This window comes from Athene cunicularia (genome assembly GCF_003259725.1).
Source record: "Athene cunicularia isolate RWA chromosome 20 unlocalized genomic scaffold, athCun1 chr20_part1, whole genome shotgun sequence".
In the NCBI taxonomy this organism is placed as follows: Eukaryota; Metazoa; Chordata; class Aves; order Strigiformes; family Strigidae; genus Athene; species Athene cunicularia.
The window spans coordinates 11,920,195-11,943,161 of record NW_020799125.1 but is presented as its reverse complement, the minus strand read 5'-3'; the positions used below and the strand labels follow the sequence as shown (position 1 = coordinate 11,943,161).

The 22,967-nt window shown below is 43.0% G+C and overlaps 1 protein-coding gene across 3 annotated transcripts in view; it reads left to right on the top strand.

Annotated features, from left to right (window-relative positions):
• The window catches only part of PTPRT (protein tyrosine phosphatase, receptor type T), a 338,779-nt gene extending 316,816 nt beyond the window's left edge, over positions 1-21,963 (top strand). For all 3 annotated transcript variants that reach the window (XM_026862069.1, XM_026862068.1, XM_026862067.1), the window contains 6 exons: positions 2,441-2,614; positions 8,296-8,427; positions 12,329-12,454; positions 13,859-14,022; positions 14,565-14,700; positions 15,409-21,963. In XM_026862069.1, coding sequence (XP_026717870.1) covers positions 2,441-2,614; positions 8,296-8,427; positions 12,329-12,454; positions 13,859-14,022; positions 14,565-14,700; positions 15,409-15,462 — 786 coding nt within the window. In that variant the 3' untranslated portion in view covers positions 15,463-21,963. The remainder of the gene's footprint in view (positions 1-2,440; positions 2,615-8,295; positions 8,428-12,328; positions 12,455-13,858; positions 14,023-14,564; positions 14,701-15,408) is intronic.
• Positions 21,964-22,967: the final 1,004 nt, after the last annotated feature.

The following is a 22,967-nucleotide window of genomic DNA, read 5'->3' as shown; positions in this document are numbered from 1 at the left end:
CTACAGATGTTTTGTCAAGTACCTGGTGATGAGAACTGAAATGACATAAAGTGAAACGCACAGGTGCTGGCCTGGAGCAGTTTGCCTGAGACAAGCAATGAAATTGGGACCCCCTCCACCTTTTGCTATCACCATTGCTTATCCCACCCTAATAAATGTGCTTGGGACACATGAGCCACGAGCCCTGTGCAGTTGTGCCTCTCACAAAGTGGAGATCTCACCCTGCAGAACACCAAACTAAGTTTTCCAGTCTTACTCCCCATGTATCTGTAAATCCCTTTAGGATTTTCAGCCAACGTCAATGTATGGAAAAAACATAATACTGTGGGAAATTTGGGGCAAGGTGAATTTGATAGGAAAGAGAGAGACTTCTGCTATTTGTGAGGCTATTAGTCAGCAGTAAAAAGCTGGAGATTCTCCTTTAATTGTAGGAAAGCCCACCCCCTTTCCCACAAAATATCTTTCGCAGCAAGAGAATGCCTTTTGGGAGCCCCAGTCTGAGTCAGATGCCTCTTTTCTTCCCTCTCTGTGCAAAGGGAGAATGTGTGGTTTTTATCTGAAACCTTACAGGGAATCATCAGGGTTGGTATAGTGAGAGAAAGAATGTGGATCCCAACTGATGACAGTTCAATTTTAAAAAGATCTGGTTTTATCAAGTGATATCAGATCTGTAAAAGTGTTTCTGGTTCTGGACGCTTGTCATGAAGGAGCCAAAGCCTAGCTTCATCAAATGATGTTACGCTGTTAAGAAAAAAAGTCATCGCTTGCTGGGCTTATTTTGTCATGACATGAGATGAGATTTGTTGCCTGTGTGCTTGTTCTTTTGAGCTGCCAGGGGCTGGCAGCTCCTGTGAAAAGGGAATGCTCCACCGTACTTTGCATTAGAGGTTTGTTCTCTGTCTAGTTGTAGAGTCTATTTTTACAGGATTTTGGCTCAGAGCATTCTTCAGTCCTAATTGTCTGGATTTAATGCAAAAGATAGTATCTTCTGCTGCAATCTTTATGAACCAGTTGATCTAACTGTAGATCTGTGGTGCAATTTGTATTATTTAGGTCCCACTGGCCCTCGGGTAAGGCTGGATGTATTTCTCATGCAGTACATGTTGTCTGAACGTGCAAAAGCTCATTCTGGAGAGTTTTTGTATCTGAATAATTACAAAAACAATGGAGAGAGGGGAAGGGCATAAAATCACTGAGAAGTCACCTGTCTAATTATCTGCGCTGTCAGAGATCTGAGATTTCATGTTGCTTCCTCAGCCAGACTGCCTGCATTCTATCTCTAGACAAAGGGACTTTTATGTAGAACCTGCATAATTTAGAGCAACTATTATTTCAAATTTTATATTTTGACACATTATTTCATCTTGGATTGTTTGACCTTCCTCTTTTCTCCATTCAGAACCTCACTGTAGCAGAAGTCAAGCTCTTTATAAAAATTTTTGGTCTGTAAATATTCTGTGTTCCTCTGATGGCTGGAAAGTTCACTGTGTGACTGTATGGGCTTTGCTCAGAAAGAGGACACATAACAAGTGAAAGTAGAATGACATCAGATAACCACTGATCTACCACGACTTAAGCAACAGAGTTAACATGCATTCACTTTGATTTGCTATTTTTGATCCCTGCTGACCAACCTGGATTGGTTTGTCAGGAGGCGTCCACAACGGATAACACAAAAGAAAACTAGATTTAAAGAAATACAGTTTGTCAAGCTGTGGGAAAGACAGATAACAGTAAAAGAATGACAGCAAGACTCCAGAGATAAGTTATGACTATGTAAGTGAAACATCCTATGTGTCACATCAAAAAGAAAGTAGCAATCTAAATAATATATGAAAAAAATAGACTTTCCTATTAAAAAACCCCAACATTTTCTCATAAGTTTTTATATGCATTTTTAAGATAAATCAATAGTTTGACTGAGGAATCACCAGAGGATTTGAACCCAGTCAGACCTGCTGGGCAACCCAGGTCAGTACTCAGGGTACTTCTGCTCGGGATGTGCTTGAAGAGGGAGAAGGATGTGTGCTTCCACCCTAGGGATGGTAGAAACATGAGGAGGTTTCACTCCATGACCGGGTGAAAGCTGCAGCATGTACCTGTGACAGCTATTTCCATCCTCTAGGAAAGAACAGAAATGTTACCTAACTGCTCTGGGGTTTTAGAGCTGGAAATTGTTGGAAGGTGTATAGTGCCCTCAATTTTTGCTGTAGCTTAAGGTTTTCAGAAGAGCACCTCAGGACGATGTACAAAATGGCAATGTATTGTAACAGCAACAAGCACTTCAGTGCTCCTTTTTTCTTCTCTGGGATCCCAAAGATCTAGTCTGAATATCTTTAAAATAAACATATATTGCAGATGGCATGCTTCTTGGAAGTAAATTCAAAGGCACTCAGTGTGCTTCTGTCTTTCTTACCCTTCTTCTCTCCCCCCTTCACAGACTCTCAATATTGTGACACCACGTGTTCGGCCAGAAGATTGCAGCATCGGTCTTTTGCCAAGGAACCATGACAAGAACCGCTGCATGGATGTGCTGCCCTTGGACCGGTGCCTGCCTTTCCTCATCTCCGTGGATGGTGAATCAAGTAACTACATCAATGCTGCACTCATGGATGTAAGCAGCACTGCGCTGTCCCCACTGATCCCAATCTGCATTGAGCTCATTCATTCTCAGAATACTTTTCAGAGTGATCTGAAGGGATCAAAAGCAAAAACCCTTTTTTTACCTGCAGTTTCTGGGGCTGACATCTCCAAACTGGGCAAAGGCACACAGAAATGTGTCACCTAGACTATGATTATCACACTACCGTGGTAGTTCTGCGTCACATTGGTGGAAAATATTTGACAAGTTAATGAGCATGAAGTCTGAGGTTGTATTGCAGAAAGGCAGGTGGACAAAGAACTGGTGGAACAACTGTTCCCATACATTGGTTTTCATATAACTTGGAAGAGAAATGTTTGCAAGTTGCTACCAGGTCAGCTCTTTGATAAGAATAGTTTGCAGTGTGGAGCAAGTGATTTATTTGAGGTTGTGCGTTAAGAATATGGGAGTACAGGGATCAGATGTACAAAATACTAAGGCTGAAGGACATGAGTTAAGGTGATGTGAATCTGTCTGAAGACTTTGTTTATAGGCTAGAATCGCACAGCACAGGTCATTTGTATAGGGTGTATTATGTTGATAGTTTCTTTTTGCTGTTATTCCTAACTGCCTTTGGACAGAAATGTCTTTAAAGCCACTAATTATTGCAGTTGGAGTATATCTAAATATGATCCAGGGTGAAATGTCATCATATTTTCCCTAGCAATGTTGGGGTCAGTCTTTTTTAATTTTATCTGTTATTTCAGTCTTTTGGGGAACAGTGATACTACTGTATTTAAGAGGTTAAGTCCCAGAATCAAAGAATCACAGAATCATCTTGGTTGGAAAGGACCCTGGAGAGCATCTAGTCCAACCATTCGCCCAGCACAGTTCCCACCTACAGCATATCCTTAAGCTCTAAATCGACCCTACTCTTGAACCCCTCCAGGGATGGGGACTCCACCACCTCCCTGGGCAGCCCATTCCAACGCCTAACAACCCCTTCTGTAAAGAAATGCTTCCTAATACCTAGTCTAAACTTTCCCTGGTGCAACTTGAGGCCATTCCCTCTTGTCCTGTTGCTTTCTACTAGGCTAAATAGGCTCATCCCCAGCTCTCTGCACCCTCCTGTCAGGGAGCTGTACAGGGCCATGAGGTCTCCTCTCAGCCTCCGCTTCTCCAGACTAAACCCCCCCAGTTCCCTCAGCTGCTCCTCACAGGACATGTGCTCCAGACCCTTCACCAGCTTTGTAGCCCTTCTCTGGACATGTTCGAGTAACTCTATGTCCTTTTTGTAGTGAGAGGCCCAAAACTGAACACAGGAATCGAGGTGCAGCCTCACCAGTGCCAAGCACGGGGGTCAGATCCCTTCCTGTTCCTGCTGGCCACGCTATTGCTGACACAAGCCAGGATGTCATTGACCTTCTTGGCCCCCTGGGCACACTGCTGGCTCCTGTTCAGCTGGCTGTCAGTCCACACACCTAGGTGATCTCCAGCCACTCCTCCCCAAGCCTGTAGCGCTGCTGGGGGTTGTTGTGGCCCAAGGGCAGCCCCCGGCATTTGGCCTTATGGAAACTCCTCCAGTTGGCCTCAGCCCATGGCTCCAGCCTGTCCAGGTCTCTCTGCAGAGCCTCCCTACCCTCGAGCAGATCAACACTCCCACCCAACTGGGTGTCATCTGCAAACTGACTGAGGGTGCACTCGATCCCCTCGTCTAGATCATCAATAAAGATGTTAAACAGGAGTGGCCCCAACACCCAGCCCTGGGGGACACCACTCGTGACCGGCCGCCAACTGGATTTAACTCTGTTCACCACAACTCTCTGGGCCTGGTCGTCCAGCCAGTTTTTTACCCAGTTGAAGTGTGCAATTGTCCAAGCCTCGAGCAGCCAGTTACGCCAGGAGAATGCTGTGGGAAATGATGTCAAAAGCCTTACTAAAGTCAAGGTAAACAACATCCACAGCCTTTCCCTCATCCAATAAGCAGGTCATCCTGTCGTAGAAGGAGATCAGGTCTGTCAGACCTGCCTTTCATAAACCCATGCTGAGTGGGCCTGAGCATCTGGTTGTCCCACATGTGTTGTGTGATGGCACTCAAGATGAGCTGCTCTGTCAGCTTCCCGGGCACCGAAGTCAAGCTGACAGGCCTGTAATTTCCCAGATCATCCTTACGACCCTTCTTATAAATGGGCATCACACTGGCCAATTTCCAGTCAGTCGGGACCTCCCCGGTCAGCCAGGACTGCTGGTAAATGATGGAAAGTGGTCTGGCGATCACCCCAGCCAGCTCCTTCAGCACCCTCGGGTGTATCCCATCTGGTCCCATAGATTTGTGTGTGTCTGTGTGATGCAGCAGGTCACTGACTGTCTCCTGGATTGCAGGGGGGTCGTTCTCCCAATCTCTGTATTATGGCTGTGGAGGCTGGATTGCATCAATACAACTAACCTTGCTATTAAAGACTGAGGCAAAGGCGGCATTAAGGACCTCAGCCTTCTCCTCATCACTTGTTACCATGTTTCCTCCTGTGTCTAGCAGGGGATGGAGACTCTCCCTGGACTTTCTTTTGCTACTGACATACTTATAGAAACTTTTCTTGTTATCCCTGAATGCAGAGGCCAAATTAATTTCCAGTGGGGCTTTAGCCCTTCTGATTTCCACCCTGCCCAGCCTCACAGCCCCTCTGTAATCACTGTGAGTGCCTAGCCCCTTCTTCCAAAGGCTGTAAACTCTGCTTTTCTCCCTGAGTTACAGCCAAAGCTCCCTGTTCAGCCAGGGTGGTCTGCTCTGGTGTCGGCTTCTCTTAGAGCACCTGGGGACCGCCTGCTCCTGAGCCATTAACACTGCCTTCTTAAAGAGCACCCAGCCCTCCTGGGCCCCTGTACCCATCAGAACAGTCTCCCAGGGGATCCTTTCAAGCAGGTGCCCTTCTGAAGTCCAGGATGTCAGTCCTGCTTAGCCCTCTCCTGACCTCTCTAAGATTAGAATTAATTTTAGATTTTTTTCAGAAAGATGGTGATGTTTTCATTGCAAATACACCTGAGGAAACTTTTTGTTTCTTTAAAGTGTGTTTTGCGCTTTGGCAAATCTGCAGAAGCACAATCAGTTCCTCTCTGGTTTCTTAGGGACTGGGAATGTGTTTGCACATTTCAGCCCTCATTACCTCAATCACTTTGCTAATACTTGCATCATTCCCCACAAAATTCCTGCTAATTAAAAATGTTGTAAAAAGGAATTTTTCATTTGTCATTGAAATTCAACCACTATGATGTTTTCTAGCTCTCTTTTATCCTTACATAGAGGAATCGGCAGCTTTTTAAAAAAATCCGAGTGGGAAACAGCCAAAATCCCACACTTTCATAGACATTCTTGTTGAGAACAGACCGTGCAAATTCTTTGTCTTTTCCAGCAGCTTCATTTCTGCAGTCTAGTACCAAGCATGGACTCTTGCAAGAGATCGTCCATCCCATATTGCCTCGAACTATCATTAGTTCTTTCACTGTGTGAAGATAGGCACATGGTGGGGAACACTTGATAACACAGATCCCGGTGCTTACCTCTACCTTACAGATTTCTCATATTTATTTTTTTTCAAACTTCTCCCCAAACCATATTTGACTTGCAACTTGCTCTGTGAGTTACATGAAAGCTAAGATGGAAGAAGTACTAGAGCAGGAAGGGATGACACCAGAATGGGTTACAGCCTCAGACTGGAAGCATGAATTGTCCTGGGAAGGCAATCTGGCAGGCTGTTCTGGACTGTGTTCACCAAAATTAACCTTAATTAATTAACCTGAACACCATTTGAACCATCCCTCAGGGAGTGAAGCACTCAGTCTGAGCTCCTAGTTAAAACTCAGCCTGTTGACTGCAGAGCATTAAAAACCAGCCTCTTCTGCCTTAACTTAGCTTTTGGGAATACAGCCAAAGGGCTACTGTTGCCCACAGAGGGGAGGAATTTTCCCTCAGCAGATTTCAGGACTCCTGACCTTTCCTCTTCATGTCCTCTATACCTTTCAAGTAAACAAACGTTAGGATCTTTCCTATGAGGATCATTGGAAAGCCCTGTTTGCACCTGCAAAATGGTTTGCAAAGAAGAAAGCTGAAATACTGTCCCTCACCTTCGCCTAAAGCAATTGTACGTAATCCTTGAGCAAAGAGACTTTGCCCACATCTCTGAGTCAAGCCATACAGAAGTGGGGATAGGTTTGTATTTAATGTGTGGGGCTTGGAGAAGGACATGAGTGCATGTCGTGTCCCTGTCATCATCCCAAGATCCTACATGTTCTCTTACGTGAGTAATTAACATCTCTGTGTCGCTTTCCCTTTAAAATAGGACAGTGAGACTGGTTCCTCACCTGTAGCAAATAAAACAGGTAGGGCATGTTTCTTTTTTCTCCTAATGGCAAAACCTGCAAACACATCTTACATTCAGCCAACAGTTTAGCCAGTTATGCAGTCTGCTGTATTGGTCCACAGTGAAGAAACAACAGAAACATCGTCATGTTCTTAACTCTAGTTAAGAGATAAGTTCCACTATTTTATTTACCACTCTGTTACTTCTGTTGGTCTTGTACAACATAGCTTTTGCCTCATACTGGTGCTCCTAGGTTTGAAATTCAGAGTAGGGAGAAAGAGTAAAATCCATCCACTCGTTTCCCAATAAATCATTTCCTTTTGCTTCTCTCTACCTCATGACCCACCACCCTCCTCACACGTGTGCCCTCAGAAGCATGACACAGCCACTCTGCAAGCTGATGCAGAGTGTGCACAACACCCTTTCCCCCTTCCAGCATGGTCTGTTCAGCACTTCCACCCACACCTGACTCATATGGAGGAGGAGAGGCAAACCCCCACAACTGCCGTCTTACTACTTGGGAGTTTTATTTATTTACTTACTTTAAATCCAAAATCGTGTTTGGTTTTGTTTTTTTTTTTTTAAAACAGAAATATTGTGCCTTTTAATTCAAGTCTGCTTCACAGATGTACAGCAGAAAGGACTGTGCAGCTTGTAGACTTATCTAAGTATTGCCTGCCGTGGTTGGAAAGCGATAAAGTTTTGAGCTTGTACCCTTTCATCTCAAAGTGCCTCACAAACATTCATTAACACAGCCCCGCGGAGGTTAGGAGCACAGTTCCTCCCCGTCGTGGTTAGGGAGATTGAGGTCAGAGGGCTTTTTTGAGGAGGAAGAATAGCATCAGAAATTAAATGCCAATGTTGCAGGCTCTGAGTATTGCCCCACAAGCTCTTAAAGGATGGCTGGGATCCAAATGTGACACCTCTTGCAGCACGACATCACCAGGGAGCAATAGGAGACGGGGGGGCTAATCCTTTCTGTAGTTCCTAAGAGTCCATTGCAGCAAAAAGAATAGCATTTGCTTCCAGCTGTTTTCTTTCCAATTATTAATATTACTGATAGTAGTAGTAGTAGTAATCGTAGAATTAGTATTATTTGCTGAGTTTCAAAATATAAATAATTGATTTGGGTAATCTCTGCTCTTGTGACACTTCTTTAATGAAATGTCTTCATTGGGAGCAAAAGAATCCCATTATGAGACATTCATTCATTGCAGAGCGATAACAAGGAGAAGGATATGTGATTTGTATAATCTGGTTAAATGGCTCAGATTGCCTAGCCATAGCCTCCCGGGTATAATATTCGTTTGAATAAAAGTTGATTGAATTTTTTTTTAACTAATCTTATTCTTTTGTTAGAGCCACAAGCAACCTGCTGCCTTTATTGTAACCCAACACCCTTTGCCCAACACCATAGCAGACTTCTGGAGGCTGGTGTTTGATTATAACTGCTCCTCTGTTGTGATGCTGAATGAGATGGATGCAGCACAGGTAAGTGATTTTTCATCATTTCTGTCATGTAACTTCTCAAATCCAGATGGATTTAAGAGCATTTCTGCTGCCATTTTCTTGTGTCCCCCCTCCCCACCCCAATAAAGGGGAACTGGAAAGTAATAGTTAATGTTTTGGGGTATAATGAAGAATAAGTCCACGTGCTTGACTCCTTCTAAGGCACCTAATTCTTATTGCAGTTAACAGGGATATCTATTCTGTGTTTGCAGGCCTAAATCTTCCTCCCAAATCCCCGTTGTTCCTTTTCATATTTTTTCCCTGTCTTTGGTTTAGAAAAATGTTCCACAGCCCCAGTGTGCTTCATGCTTGCCTGTTCACATGATCTTTCCAGAAGAATAAAACCAAGAGAGATGCTGAAATAGTTTGAAGGATCTTTTCTCTGAGATTGACAATGCAATTCTGTAATACTGAGAAGTGTGGTTTGCACAGTTTCTGGAGATGTACATTGTGCTGTACATTGTGGGGGTTTTTTTCCTTTCTAGTGTCATGTGTAAGTTGGTTTCTTGGCTACTAAAACCACCATTATTTTCCGGAGTCGAGCTTGCCAAGGGAGAAGCCATTGTAGTTCCTCCTGTACTAGCATTTCCAGCCACCTTGCTGATGAGTGGCAGAAGATAACAGCTTTCAAAAAGGCATAATCATGCAATTTGTGTGAAGAGTACATTTGGCATGGCTAATTCACCCATTACAGCACTTGTTAAACAAGAGGAGAGGAACCCTCAAGTAGTTCGTACTTCATGGATTAATTTTTCGTTTGTCTCTTCCCTGTCTTCAAAATCTTACCACACTTGAAGGCAGCGAGGTTACTGGTCTCTTTTTTCAGTGATAGTGGAGAAGCCAATCACCCCGTTAGGTGAGGGTATCTCCCTTCAGGGTGAACGCTGTGGGATTTCATCTCCAGCACAGTAAGAGCTCTGCTCAGAAGAGGGCTCTCTTGGTGACCTGCAGAGTCCCACTGCTGTGCAAGGAATTGGAGGTCCTGTGGATTTGCTGCCTCCTGTCCAATTCACCCTGCCTGATTCTGCATCTTGGCACTGAATCCAGAGATGAACTTCATCTTTTCCTTTTTTTCTGACACTTAAAAACACAGCTTCTTATGGAAATGGCACGCTTTCTCACACTTCATTCTTGGAAAACACAAGCCTGTCAGCCTCAGACAGTGTTATTCTTGTGACTGTCTTTCTGCACGAGAATTTACCTGCTTTGTTTTATTCCCAGCAAAGTTTTGTTTTTATGAGGTAGTCTGTAGGCACAGAAAAGGAGATTTGAAAATTCATAAAGTCATTTTGACGGTTACTCTAGCAGGGTGTCACCTACCTCGAGTCTGCAGCCGGTGCCAAAATCACCAAGGGAGCACTGGAAGTTAAGGATTATTTTAAAGTTTGTATCTTAGGAGCTTTCAAGGCAGGGTATGACAGTTTCATATCACAGAATCATTTAGATTAGAAAAGACTTAAGATCATTGAGTCCAACCATTAACCTAGCACTGCCAAGTCACACTAAACCATGTCCCTGACTGCCACCTTACAGGTCTTCTAAATACCTGCAGGGATGGTGACTGAACCAAGTCCCAGGGCAGCCTGTTCCAGCGCTTGACAACCTTTTGGTGAAGAAGTTTTTCCTAATATCTAATCTAAACCTCCCATGATGCAAATTGAGGCCATTTCCTCTTATCCTATCACTTACTACTTGGGAAAAGAGACCAACACCCACCTCACTATAACCTCCTGTCAGGGAGCTGTAGAGGGCCAGGAGGTCTCCCCTCAGCCTCCTCTTCTCCAGACTAAACCCCCCCAGTTCCCGCAGCCGCTCCCCATCAGACCTGTGCTCCAGACCCTGCACCAGCTCCGTCACCCTTCTCTGGACACGGTCCAGTCCCTCAATGTCTTTCTTGTAGTGTGAGGCCCAAAACTGAACACAGTATTTGAGGTGCGGCCTCACCAGTGCCAAGTACAGGGGACAATCACTTCCCTGTTTCTGGCACAAGCCAGGATGCCACTGGCCTTCTTGGCCACCTGGGCACACTGCTGGCTCATATCCAGCCGTCTGTCAGCCAACACCCCCAGATCCTTTTCCACCAGGCAGCTCTCCAGCCACTCTTGCCCAAGCCTGTAGCATTGCGTGGGGTTGTTGTGACCCAAGCGCAGGACCCAGCACTGAGCCTTGTTGAACCTCATACAGTTGGCCTCAGCCCATCCATCTGGCCTGTCCAGACCCCTATGTAGTAGACTTCTTACCCTCAAGCAGATCAGCAGATTCGCTGTAAAAGTGAGGTTTCTGAAAAGGAAACTTAACAATGTTGTGCTTGTACTGTCGTTGTATGACAATGTTGTAATTATCTACCTGTTCATCACTGCCTAATCCAAGTGCTGTACTGTAAGCACTATGAAACTGTTGGTGTACAATAGCTTCCGGATACTGTATTTGCGTGCATGAGCAGGTTGTGTTACTCATCTCAATAAGTAGAACACAAATACAAAAATTGCTTATATAAAACTGTGCCTAAACTGTAGAGAGGAAAAGAGTTAAAATAAATACATAAGTGAACCTTTAATCCACTATGCAGGAAAACGTGCAAGTAAAGCCATGTAGAGGTGAGAGAACATAACAGACAATTTAAGACTTTATATACATATATATTTGGGTAGATGGCCATTCACAGACCTGCTTTATGAAAAGCAAACTTTCAGTATTAAGGATTAATTTTTTTTTTCTTTCCAATGCACCTTGAGGTTGTTTCCTAAAGCACCTGCTCAGCTCAAATCTCCTTGCCTATTGGACAGATGCTTCAGAGGAATCTGTAGGCTGCTTGAAAGTCTGAATGAAGAGTAAAGACAACATTCAAAGGAGGACTTGCTTATGTGGTCTTGCCTGGCTTGCTTAAGCTTGTAAAACTAACAAGGGCAAAGATGCACAAGATTGCATAAATATCCCACCCAATTTCGATCCCATATGATTGAAGGAATAACAGGAATACAGAATTAGTGCAGTAGCATGCATACACTTGACGTTATTACTGGCAGTGATTGAACTTGAAAAGCTTGAGAGCAAGTTCAAATGAGCATCTGGGGGTTTCAAAACTTCTAAAAAATTGCACTTGAAAATAGGAAGAAAGAAACAGAAAGAAATACAATCTCAGCAGAAACTGCTAATGAGATCTCATGCAAAATATTTTCTCACCATGATCTATTTCCGGATGGATTTGAAATACTTGGATTGTAATTTGTGTGGATACAATTTTTTTTTGTACTTTCAGTTCAGTAATATCAGCATAAGAAAAAAGACTTCCAACCTGCTTCACAAACTTCAGAGATTCAGTTGTGGTTCACCCTGCAATCGGAGTTGCTCTTGGAGCAAACTCATACTCATTCTCCCTTCCCTGCTCGCTGGTAGAGTCAGAAGGCTAAAAAGTTCATCATACAGAAAAAAGAAGTTCCACTTTGCTTGAATTAAGATTAATTTTCTTAGCTCATATACTATTTTCTCATCTACACCAAACCTGTGTGGCTCCTATTAAAATTACCTACAGACACTAATCTTTTAATGTTCATTTTAAATCTATACCCCTACAGAAGCTTCATTTATCAGCCAGTTTTTCTGCACCTTTAGACCCCAGAATTCAATGTTACAAAATGCATTCATACAAAAAAAAAGGGAAAAGAAGTCATGCTTCTAAAATTTATTCCTTTTTTTTTCTTCATATTCATGATATTAAAAATGTTTGCTGAGTTAGAATAAGGTCTTCTCCGAGCAAATACATGTAAGACAAGATTAGTTATGGATTTAGAGCTGATTAGAAATTTGAAAGGAAATTAGACTGACCATGCATTTCTTTGTTAATAGTTAAGGTGTCTTCTGTTTCTTTTGGCATTTTCTCTAGCTCTGCATGCAGTACTGGCCAGAGAAGACGTCCTGTTGTTATGGCCCAATTCAAGTAGAGTTTGTTTCAGCAGACATTGATGAAGATATCATCAACCGGATATTCCGGATCTGCAACATGGCCAGGGTAAGATCAGTGAAATACCAGTTCCCTCTCTATTCTCAAAAATACATTTTGGCATGAGGAAGAGGCAGAACCAAGACTTGTGGTTTAGAGATGCTGAATCTCTCACCTCAGAACAAAATTCCACTGTAGAATGTAGTAGCTACTTCCTTTAATTAACATTTAATTGCATCAGTCTGTATTGGTAGAAGACTCTTGGCCGAAAGTAGAAAGTAGATGATACGAGCTGAAAAATCTGTATTTAAATGGAAAGCATTTCTCTGTGTGTATTTGAGAACAATTAATCACCCGGTAGCCAATATAAAACCATCGGTATCATAGGAAATAAACTGGGATAGTATCAGCAGCTCTCCATCTGTCAACTAGTATGCAATGGTCTCTGAAGACAGATGCAACATTTACTGGCTAGACTGGGATTCCCAATTGCCACTGTTTTCCCTATAAATAAGCAACTGCCATTTCAGTAAGCAACTCTTTGTCTGTATCCCTCAGCACCAGGACAGCTGAAATGACAGAAACAAAGTTTATCTGCGCACTGGACCCTGGCCATGCAACTTCAGGGCTGTAGGAAGGGGGTTCACTAGAGAATTTCTCTCTCATTAGTTGTTTTCCAGATTGATTATGTCTCCTCTTTTGTTCCTTTTTCACTTTTTCTAATCAGTAATGGAAACAGGCTCCACAAATTACATTTCCATGCTGTTTAACACATCAGTCTCTCATTGTGTGGTCAGAGCCTGGGCAGCAATTCAGTCGTGGCATTGCGGAGTGAACCTTGTGGTCCAACTGCACAAATTGATAAATTACTTCAATGTTCACCTTTCTGTATCCCAGGCCAACTGCTTCTGAACCAGGGACAACCTTGAAGTCGTGCAGCTAATGAATAAGGCTCTGTAACTCTCGGGATGAAGCTGGCTCGTAAATGCAGAGCTGGCAGGGTGGATGCTGTGAACTCACAAATCTCTGCACCCATCTATGTTCAACACCACTGGCTGCTGCTAAAATCTTTATGAGGATCCTTTCCTGTCACAGTCCCCAGAGATTTTTTTGAGCACCTTCTTTGCCTTTAGTTCTTATGGCACAACTAATCTCCAGCACAGGCAATCAGGAAAGACACATCTGATCTATTTGTACAGTTTGATGAGAGTTTATTCTCTACCGAAAACAAAACAAGGGATCCTATGCACCTGGTTTCTGCCTGACTCTGTAATACCTGAAGTCATCATTGTTACCTGGATTACTGAAAAGTCCTTGTTCCCCACTGTATCTGGTAACCAGAGTGGAGGATGTTAACACTGATGACATCAGATCCAGGGGGGGAGATGCCATGTAACCAGTGCCCCCTGCTTTACTCTGTGTCTCTGCTTCCTGCCCTGCCCCGTTTAGCATCTTGAAAGCACTCTGTTTTAGCCTCAGGACGGGTATCGCATAGTTCAGCACCTGCAGTACATCGGCTGGCCAGCATACAGGGACACCCCTCCTTCCAAGCGCTCCCTCCTGAAGGTGGTCAGAAGGTTGGAGAAGTGGCAAGAACAGTACGATGGGAGAGACGGACGGACTGTTGTCCACTGCCTGTAAGTAGGACTTGAAAATATCTGTAACCTGACGAAATGCTGGCTGAAGAGCACTGATTATGGATCTGGAAATCTGGTGGTTTGCCAGGCTTCAGCCGGGGAAATTGAAGTTAAATTCATAATACACTTCAAGTTGAATATTGTGCTACCTTATAGCATCCTGGCCTAGAGATTTTACTGATTGTGGTGAAGAGCAGCTGAGAAAGTTGTGCTACTTGCTGTTTTGTAGGTAGGTCTCGTGACTGGAGCCCAGCCACAACCAAAGCAGCACTGCTGCGTGTTCAGCTCTGAGCTCGGAGCTGCTGTGAGCCCAGAGCCGTGAGGAGCAGCACTGCAGTCCCTGGGGCTGCCCTGGCCACCAGACCAGGCACCAGCTTGGCCCTTCCATCCCTGTCCTCTGCCCTGCAGGTCTCCACTTCCACAAACCCATGAATGTCCTTAACCAGCCCTTATGTTACAGACCTTTCTTAGCATTTGAGGTGTGTGAGCAGCGCTCTCCCCAGCTTTGCCTTCACCTCTTGACTCTTTTCTCCTGCGTCCAGGAATGGTGGGGGACGCAGCGGCACCTTCTGTGCCATCTGCAGCGTGTGTGAAATGATTCAACAGCAAAATATCATTGATGTGTTCCACATAGTGAAAACATTACGGAATAACAAATCCAACATGGTGGAGTCACTGGTAAGCTTTTTCCCCTGTGCCTTACCCCACCCAGCATATGCATGGGGATCTTAGGATAGGCAAAAAAGATTTCATGACTTAGACCAGTATGAATCAAAATGAATCATAATGTGAAGCCATCAGAATTAACGTCAGTCCCATTTTAGCATGTGCAATGAACGCCCTGGTCCCACTGCTGCTCTCCTTGAGCGGGGACCTGCTGCCCTGGCAGCGTGAGGAACACTGTGTCCATGCCCAGCTGCCTCCAGGAGGTCAGACCCCAAGTAGCTCTCACCATGGCTGTGGGGATGGGGGCATTTGTCCTCCTGTACATGCATACAGCCAGTGCTTAATGCTGTGACATGCCTTGAACCCAGGAACAGTCCAAACCCCAGGCCTTGCTCCCTGCAGCCGAAGAGATTAAACTGTCCTGAATTCAGTCGTCTCAACTGATCACACTGAATTCTTTCCTCAAAAGCAACGCATGCAGTGAGGGCTTGAAGCAAATAATAGTCCATACAGTGGCTGTCTCTTTGCGTGTCTTTCTTTTCCATTGATGATACCATCTCTTAGTAATTCTTATTCAGGATCATATAGAAATGCAATTAATTTTTGCCTGGTCTTGCCAAACAGTATAAGAGGGAGGAGGCACTTTTGGCAGCTTGTAGAATGAGGCTTTTAAGAATTTACCTGTATCCTAATGCCATTGATTTCTGTTCTGTCTTTCAGGAACAGTATAAATTTGTATATGAGGTTGCACTGGAATACTTGAGTTCCTTTTAGCCCAGCAGAGGGAGGGGAGCCTCCAAAATGCCAGATCCCAACCTCTGGCAGACACTTCTCCCCTCTCCCACACTGGAAGGCAGTAACAAGTGTGGGAAGGAAAACCTCTCCTTCCCAGAGCAAGAGACTGAGATTGCACAGACCTCGCTGGAAGGAGGAGACGATGCCTGTGTTTGCTGCTGCCTGCTTTCTATTGGAACATCTACCGCTTCTTAAATAACCTACTGTAAAATTCAGCAAAATGGGAGACAGGCTGAAAGACTGGACTTTCTAATCCCCTCTGACTTCTCTCCCCTTTTGGATTGTATTTTTGCTCTCCTTGCTGCAGAGTGGGGAAGGAATGAAACCCTTAGGAAATTCTCTTTTAAATGTCTCTTTTTTAATTTATAATTTTGTTCTCAAATCCCAGTCTTTAATTTTTTAATTTTATGCAGCAGTCATTTGGGAAAAATGAGATAGCCATAGGGGATATATGAAATGTTTCATTACAATTTGTCTACCTTATCTGTCTCCTTTTATTTGTTTTTCCAAATGAAAAGGCCAACACAAAAAAACCCCACTGGAATTCTTTTCCCATATGTAGTCCCTTTTAGCATGAAAATAGATGGTGGAGATGAGAAGCTGTTCATGGATTCACTGCCTCGGCTTCTACACAAATGTTTCCTCCCAGTTTCTGCTAGACTCCCAAGGCTGTGCATGAACTGGTTACATCTCTCTGGTCTGTGTTCGTTTCAGTGCTGGTGGAGCAATACCATTAATGAGTTTCCCAGCCACTTGAACCTTAAATATTTGCATCAAACAAATTGCATTTGTCTTGCAACTTTGGTAACTTTGTTACCATATTTTTCAAGTATTTTCTGGGGTGCAGTGTGTCTTTGAAAAACAGGGTATAAAGTAGGTATTATTGATCATATACTATGTATTATTATTTTTTATTTATTATTTGTATTGCTGTAGAACTTAGGACCCCTAGTCATGACAGGACCCTGCTGAACTAGGCACTGTGCAAACAGAGAACAAAGAAGGTTCTTGCTCAAGAGCTTAAAATCTGAAGGTAATCTCTAAATTGGGTTTGGTCGAGATTTCCTCGCTATTTCCAAACTGTTGTACAGTCAGATGTAGTTGAGTGATTTATTCAGATTTCCAGGCTATACAAGCTTCAAAATGGTAACCCATCCAAGCTGTAGGAAAGGTGATGTACATACACAGAAACCTATTCTGATGTGTTAAGAAAAGTGTTAGACTAGCACAGCAACTTTCTTTCTTAAGCAAAACAGCTTTTGTTCTGTTCTGGAAAAATGCTTGTGCAACTCCTTCTTTGAAACAAACACCAGATGTGTTTTGCCATGGTTCTGGATCTCACTCTGACTTCTTAGCAGCTAAGAAATTGCTTTTCTGAAAGAGTATGTTTAAGTAGTTAATCGTTAAAGTCTGCAGGGTAATCCTGGAGAAAAAAAAATAATTGAATGAACAAGTCTTTACAATATTCAGTACTTCAATTTATCCATTTATTTATCTTGAGGGTGAGGGGATATGAGGTTGCTCTGTGTGTAAATTCGATTCTGGAAGATGTAGGTTTCTTCAAATACAGATTTGCTATAAGATAGGCTGATGGTAAGAGTTTAAGGAAGCTCCACTTTCTTACCACCCTGTAGTTTTCCACCCTCAGGTAAATACTCCGATACTGTGCTGCAAGCTCTGTCGTGTCGATGCCTGGCATAGAGCATGCCAGAATTTGAAAAAATTTTGCTAATTCTAAATGTAAATTCAAAAGGCACCTCTACTTCATGGTCATTCTTTTTTCAATAGTCATACCTTTGCCTTGACAATGAAGGATGAAAATTAAATCTGATAAAAGCAACTCTCTACTCAAACAATACCTAACCAAAAAGTTGTCATCTCTACCAGGACCTGCAACAGTCTTAAGGAAGGATGCTTGGAACAGTAGTAATCCTCTTCCTGCTAAGCAAGAGGAGAGGCTTCATAGGATGCTGAACCGCCTAGCTCATATTCTTTCCAGGGGCTTTGGATTCTTGGCTTGTTCCAAGTGAGTATCATGAAGGTCTTCAGTGAGCTTGAACCACATTGTCCCTGATGTAGCCAGTGTGCCATAAAGTATTGGTGAGAACCCCGTCACAGGTGCCTCTGCTCTGTTTCTAGTTGGTCCTTTTTGTTGTGTGCAAGAAATCACAAAATCACTTTTAGTTCCCATTCGGGCTGTAGGTAGATTTCTGGCATCTCACAAAACAATCTAGTCGTTTAAATTGTTTTTTTCTCCTTTTGCCACTAAGCAACACAAACAATTCTGCAGAAAAAATAGAAAGCAAAGCAAAGCTATAAGATAAAAATGAGAAGGAAGGCATGTTAGTGTTTTGATTACAGGTGGCTTGCTCTAACAGTGTAGGTCAGGAGCGGGGACCATTAGCAAAGAGGGAAGAGGGAATCTGTATCCCAGAATGATATTTTTCAACAACTGCCCAGGTAGGAAGAAACTACAAGTCAGCAAAATGTTCATGACTTTGCTAACTCCTGAAAGCCAGAGGGAATCAATCCCTGTGGGTACTATGGAAATATTAATTAGTATTTAGCATTCTGTTAATTTTACATGGAAACTAGCATAATGATAGGTCCCCCTCATGAATTGCTGAAAGACTAGTGCAAGCACTAAAGGTGACAGACAGGATAAAAGGAATAGAGAGGTAGAAGAAATGACAATATGACTGAGATGTGAAGTGGAGGTAATTCAAGGCTGAACAGTAGCATGAAGGAAAGTTGATTAAAAAGACATAAGTAAGCCCATAGGAGGGCTGTGTGCATGGAGAGAAGGATGTTGGATGAGCAGAGCAGAACAGCACTTGTAGTGGAGTAGCTGTTTAAGGTCTTGAGGTAGGTTTGAATGCATTTCAGGGTATGAAAAATGCTACAGAAGGGTCAAGTATGTGTATCAGTGGCAACTCACTATGTGCTTTTGGCCCTCTGAAAATGCAAAATAACATTAGCATAAACTGCAGGGAAAGGTATTTAAGCTAAATTTTACCTTGTATTTGCAAGGAACAAGTTTAATACAAACATTGGTTACCACAGCCCAACTGTTAGTCACAGCTTAGTATGTGGCAACTCAGCCATGTGTCTCAACCTTCTTCCAAAGTCCAGCCTACAATCCATGTGGAAGGATGCTCAGGAAACACTACAGCTTATGTTGCCAAGGTCTTGTATTGTCATGCAGTTACATTGCTTTTGGGGGACTGACCCAGCTCCAGTCTGTGTTGGCTCAGGGATCTTTATGCTGTTCCTTACTGCACAATGTATATGTGCTGAATGGGAGTTAATGATGAAGGGAATTGTGTGGAAAGAGAAGAGAAGCTAGCTTTAAACAACCTTACTACCTTGAGGTTGTTTAAACCCTAGAGAACAGCCTGTAGCAAAATCGGTAATGTGTTTGAAGCAAGATCATGGGTGATGGGTTTGTTTTCCCTGAGAGAAATTAAGAGATGAGATAAAGGAGGCTTTCTCAGTCCTGAAAGGATTAATAGTCAGGGCAAGCTTTCCAAGTTAAGCATCCCCTGCTGCAGATGGAAAGCGATAATGTATGGTAGAAAAGGTGAATTCCTCAATGACTAAGTTTTAAGCTGGAAAAATAAGATACTGACAATATTTGAATGGTCATAATGAAGATAAACTTACTCCCATTCAGACACCCTTCAGTGGTGAGGGAGCACTTTTAATTGATAGCATAGTCTTGGTCTGAAGTTTAATCTGAAAGACAGGGTACTACAAATAGGTAAAGATGGGTGCTTCAGGGATGACTGTCACGTACAGGGAGTAACTAACAAATTATTAAGGGATGTAACTGAAGCAAAGAATTCCAGAGCTATCTAGGCTGGCTGCTGGAGAAGGAAGACCCTGAGTTGTCTGCAGGAGAGAGATAGACCAAAACCACTAAAAGGTACAGAAGGTCTTCACAACCTTTTATTTTTTTTAGTTTTGTGTTTGTTTGGAGGTGGTTTGTGGGTTTGGTGGGGGTTTTTTAATTAAAATTTCTGCAGGAACTATATTCTATGATTTTTTTTTTTTTTTTTTTTTTTTTGACTTCTTCAGATTACCTGTAAGGAAACAAGTGTTTGACATTCTGTAAATAGACTTGGTTATTAACAGAAAGAAAAAGATCATGCAAGGGAGTACAAGGATACATGTGAAAGTAACTGAATCGGGACTTCTGGTAGCAAGCAAGCCAATGGAAATTCAGTGGTTTTATTTATGTCTGCAGATTGAAATAATTGGTATTCTCTGATCAGGGAAGTCTCTGGTCTATGGTTAAGGAGGAGACCTTTCAATCTGTCATTGAAATTCTTCACCAGGGTTGCACAGAATTATGTCTGCCTTTGCCATGCTCTGGTGGGTCCCTCTTAATTTATTCACAGTTTAAGCTATTTATATGAGCTAGAGTTGTCCATTTTGGTCCATGGGCAACAGGTAGTTGGCAATGAAAGGTTTTTACATGCATTGAAAAGCTGTAACTTCAGTGGCCTTTACCCCCAAATCAAACCACCGTTTCTGTGCCCCATCTCCCCTGCTCAGCCCTCATGCAGCCCACATGTACACATAGGTCCAGATAACTCCCATAAAAGCAGACAGGGATTTTGGGAATTGCCTGTGACCCCTAATCAGTCTGGTCCATGTAATTCTGTAGGACAGAGGAGAGAATCCCAGAGCTTTTGCCTAGAGCAGTATGTATTTTTGTGTCAGTAGTTTCCAGGTTTTTATTCTGGATCTGTAAATTCCCTTCAATAAAAAGCCTGGTGGCAATGAAGACCCCATAGTAGTAGATTTAAGCCTGCAGATAGTAGACTTGTTTTTCCATCTTTTTCACAGACCCTTTAGACATAGTTTGTGAGGTTTCCCTTGGGAATCTCAAGCCAGGGATTGCTGGTCACTGCTCTTGATGTGCTGTAGAGTCAGAGAAAGGAGAGAGGCTCCTACAGCAGGTGATTCAGAAGGCAGTTAAACGAATTGCCATCTGAAAGAAGAAAAGGAGAAGAAATCTCCTTTAGAAGAAACCAAACACTGGAGGAGGAGGCAGATTAAATGGAGTCTTGAAACAGGTAGGAAACATGCACCTTTTTCTGTCTCTCATTCTTGCACAGCTGCTCTTACATCTTTCTTACTCTTCTGAGTTCATGCCAAGATCATAAAAAACAGGTAATGCCACACTCCATGCTGTGGAGCTCTGTGGAGACGGAGCAGTCAGAGTGTAACAGAGGGAGTAAATCCTGAGGGACAAAGATAAAAGGCGGTTTGCTTGAGAGAGGAATCTTCAAATACGAGGTGCCTCTATCTGTCAGACTTGCAGAATTCTTAACAAGTCATCACAGAGCAGCACACAGTCCTGCTGCGGTCCTGGACGTGCAATGCAGCGGAAATGTTCTGCTCGGAAAACTTCATTGTCCTGTAATAAATTTAAAACAATCAATTCCATTACATTGGTAGCACAGTTAACTTTTATGGTGTCTCCAGACAGTGCAAGGGGCATCTCAAGAACTTTGTGTGAGCCTGCTGTATTTTCACTTGAGATTCTTTCATTTGTCTTAAGTGTTTCAAACTTCAGTCAACCTCAGTTTGTTAGAAAAATAAAGGGGGTCATGTGGCAAAAGTTATTCAGCATAACCACTGCCTTTGGGTCAGGAATTCATTATACCTCCTAGGAAACTGTGAAATGATAGAACAAACTACTGCATCTTCCCTGCACAGATGTTTACAGGAGTAGAACCGGGGGGAGCCAGCCTATTAAAGTCAGGGAGACAGAAGTGAGTAATAAGGATTCTGTTAACCCTCCTGTGTTCCTATTTATTTAGATTGCAGTCTTCTATAGCCATACATACATAATATACAATTTAAATGCAAGTGCTCTTTCTTTCCCTGTTCCCAAAAATACCTACAGCTCTTTTTTTCATCAAGGGTGAGCCAACAGCATAGCAAGCAAAGCCCACTTTCTGCAGTTTTGGCAAGGACCACTAGGATCATGTATTATCTGTTCATTGACTTGGAAGAAGTATCAGTGATCTTCCTCATATACATACTTGAAGAATGTACAATTTTCTGTAACTGTCAACTAAAATCATACATTTTCATACATCAAGACCATATCCTGGTGGTACTGAGTGTGATGGAAAGAAAAAAGAAAAATCTTGCTGACTTCCAGTGACCTCTAGTCTATAATCTTTATTTGCTGTGTTAAAATATTTTAAAACCCTCCCTTGTAAAAAATAAACTATACTCAGAATATCCTACAGTTTCATGTTGGACTAGCATAATTGTGAAAACCTGGCAGCTTTTTACAGTTTGTAAAAACATGAAAGATCTAAATCAGCCTTTCCATCCTTTGTCCCAGTGCATGCAGCAGATTTTTCACCACTATTCTGTTTTCAACCTGAGCCTTAAAAAACAAAATAATGCAGCAGACTGAATGACAATTGCTGGTGTTCCCATAGTGTTTCCTGGTGGACAGAGGGAAAAAAAAAAAATGGAATGAAATGGGAAAAGAACAACCTAAAATGTTTTTCCTGCAACATAATTCAGCATGAGCTGTTTCTAAGCAGTATAAACACGGGCCAGTCCATGCCACTTTGTCTGGAGCAAGGATTTGCTTGTTGCAAGGTGGAGGCACACTGTAGATAGACCCTCTGGGACCACTCCTGGTATTTCATGTATAGGTACCCAACAGCATAGTGGTTACTTAGTGGAGGCACTTGTTGCAGAATGACAGTGTTTCAGTGGAGATACTTTTCATTGAGAGATCTGGTACTCTGAAAGGCTACTATTAGGGGGACTCGTGAGATACCTCAAGTGTGTTGAACTATGAAGATTTATTTCCTTGTGTGAGTACATCATCTTTCAATGGGAACCTCCCAGAAATCTTACTTGTGTGAAATTATGGAAAGGAGGGCATTTTTGGGAATGGAAGTGGGAGTGTGGCCAGCACTTTACAAGCTTTCGTGAATTTAGATACTCTAGCAAGACTCCCCAGGACAAATGATAGTTGTTTGCATTGCTGAAAGTCTAAACAGAGTTTATGTGCTGGACTCATATGTACCTGGAACAGAAGTGGCATTACCTCCTCATCGCCCCTGTAGCCTTTTCTTACATCTCCAGCACTTAAATGCTGTACTACTATGCCACAAGTTTGAGCTGTATCCTTAACACCTCCTTTAACCCATACTGACTCACCACATTGACAAAATTCCCTCCCATATTGATTTAAACTCCTTCACCTCCTCCCCCTCCCCCCACCTCCCCCCTTCTCTGGCCAGTCCTGATGAAATTACAACCTACTAGCATCACTTGTTGCCAGACTCGTCACTACTTCACACAGCAGTGCTGTGGCTGCAACTGAATCAGCAGTGTCCTGTTCCAGCTCCCTGGGTGCATTTTGCCAGCAGGGAGGAGTGCTGCATGAGAGCTAATCTCCGCTGTTGCGATGCCGCCCCCATCTTCCCCCCCCCCCCCTT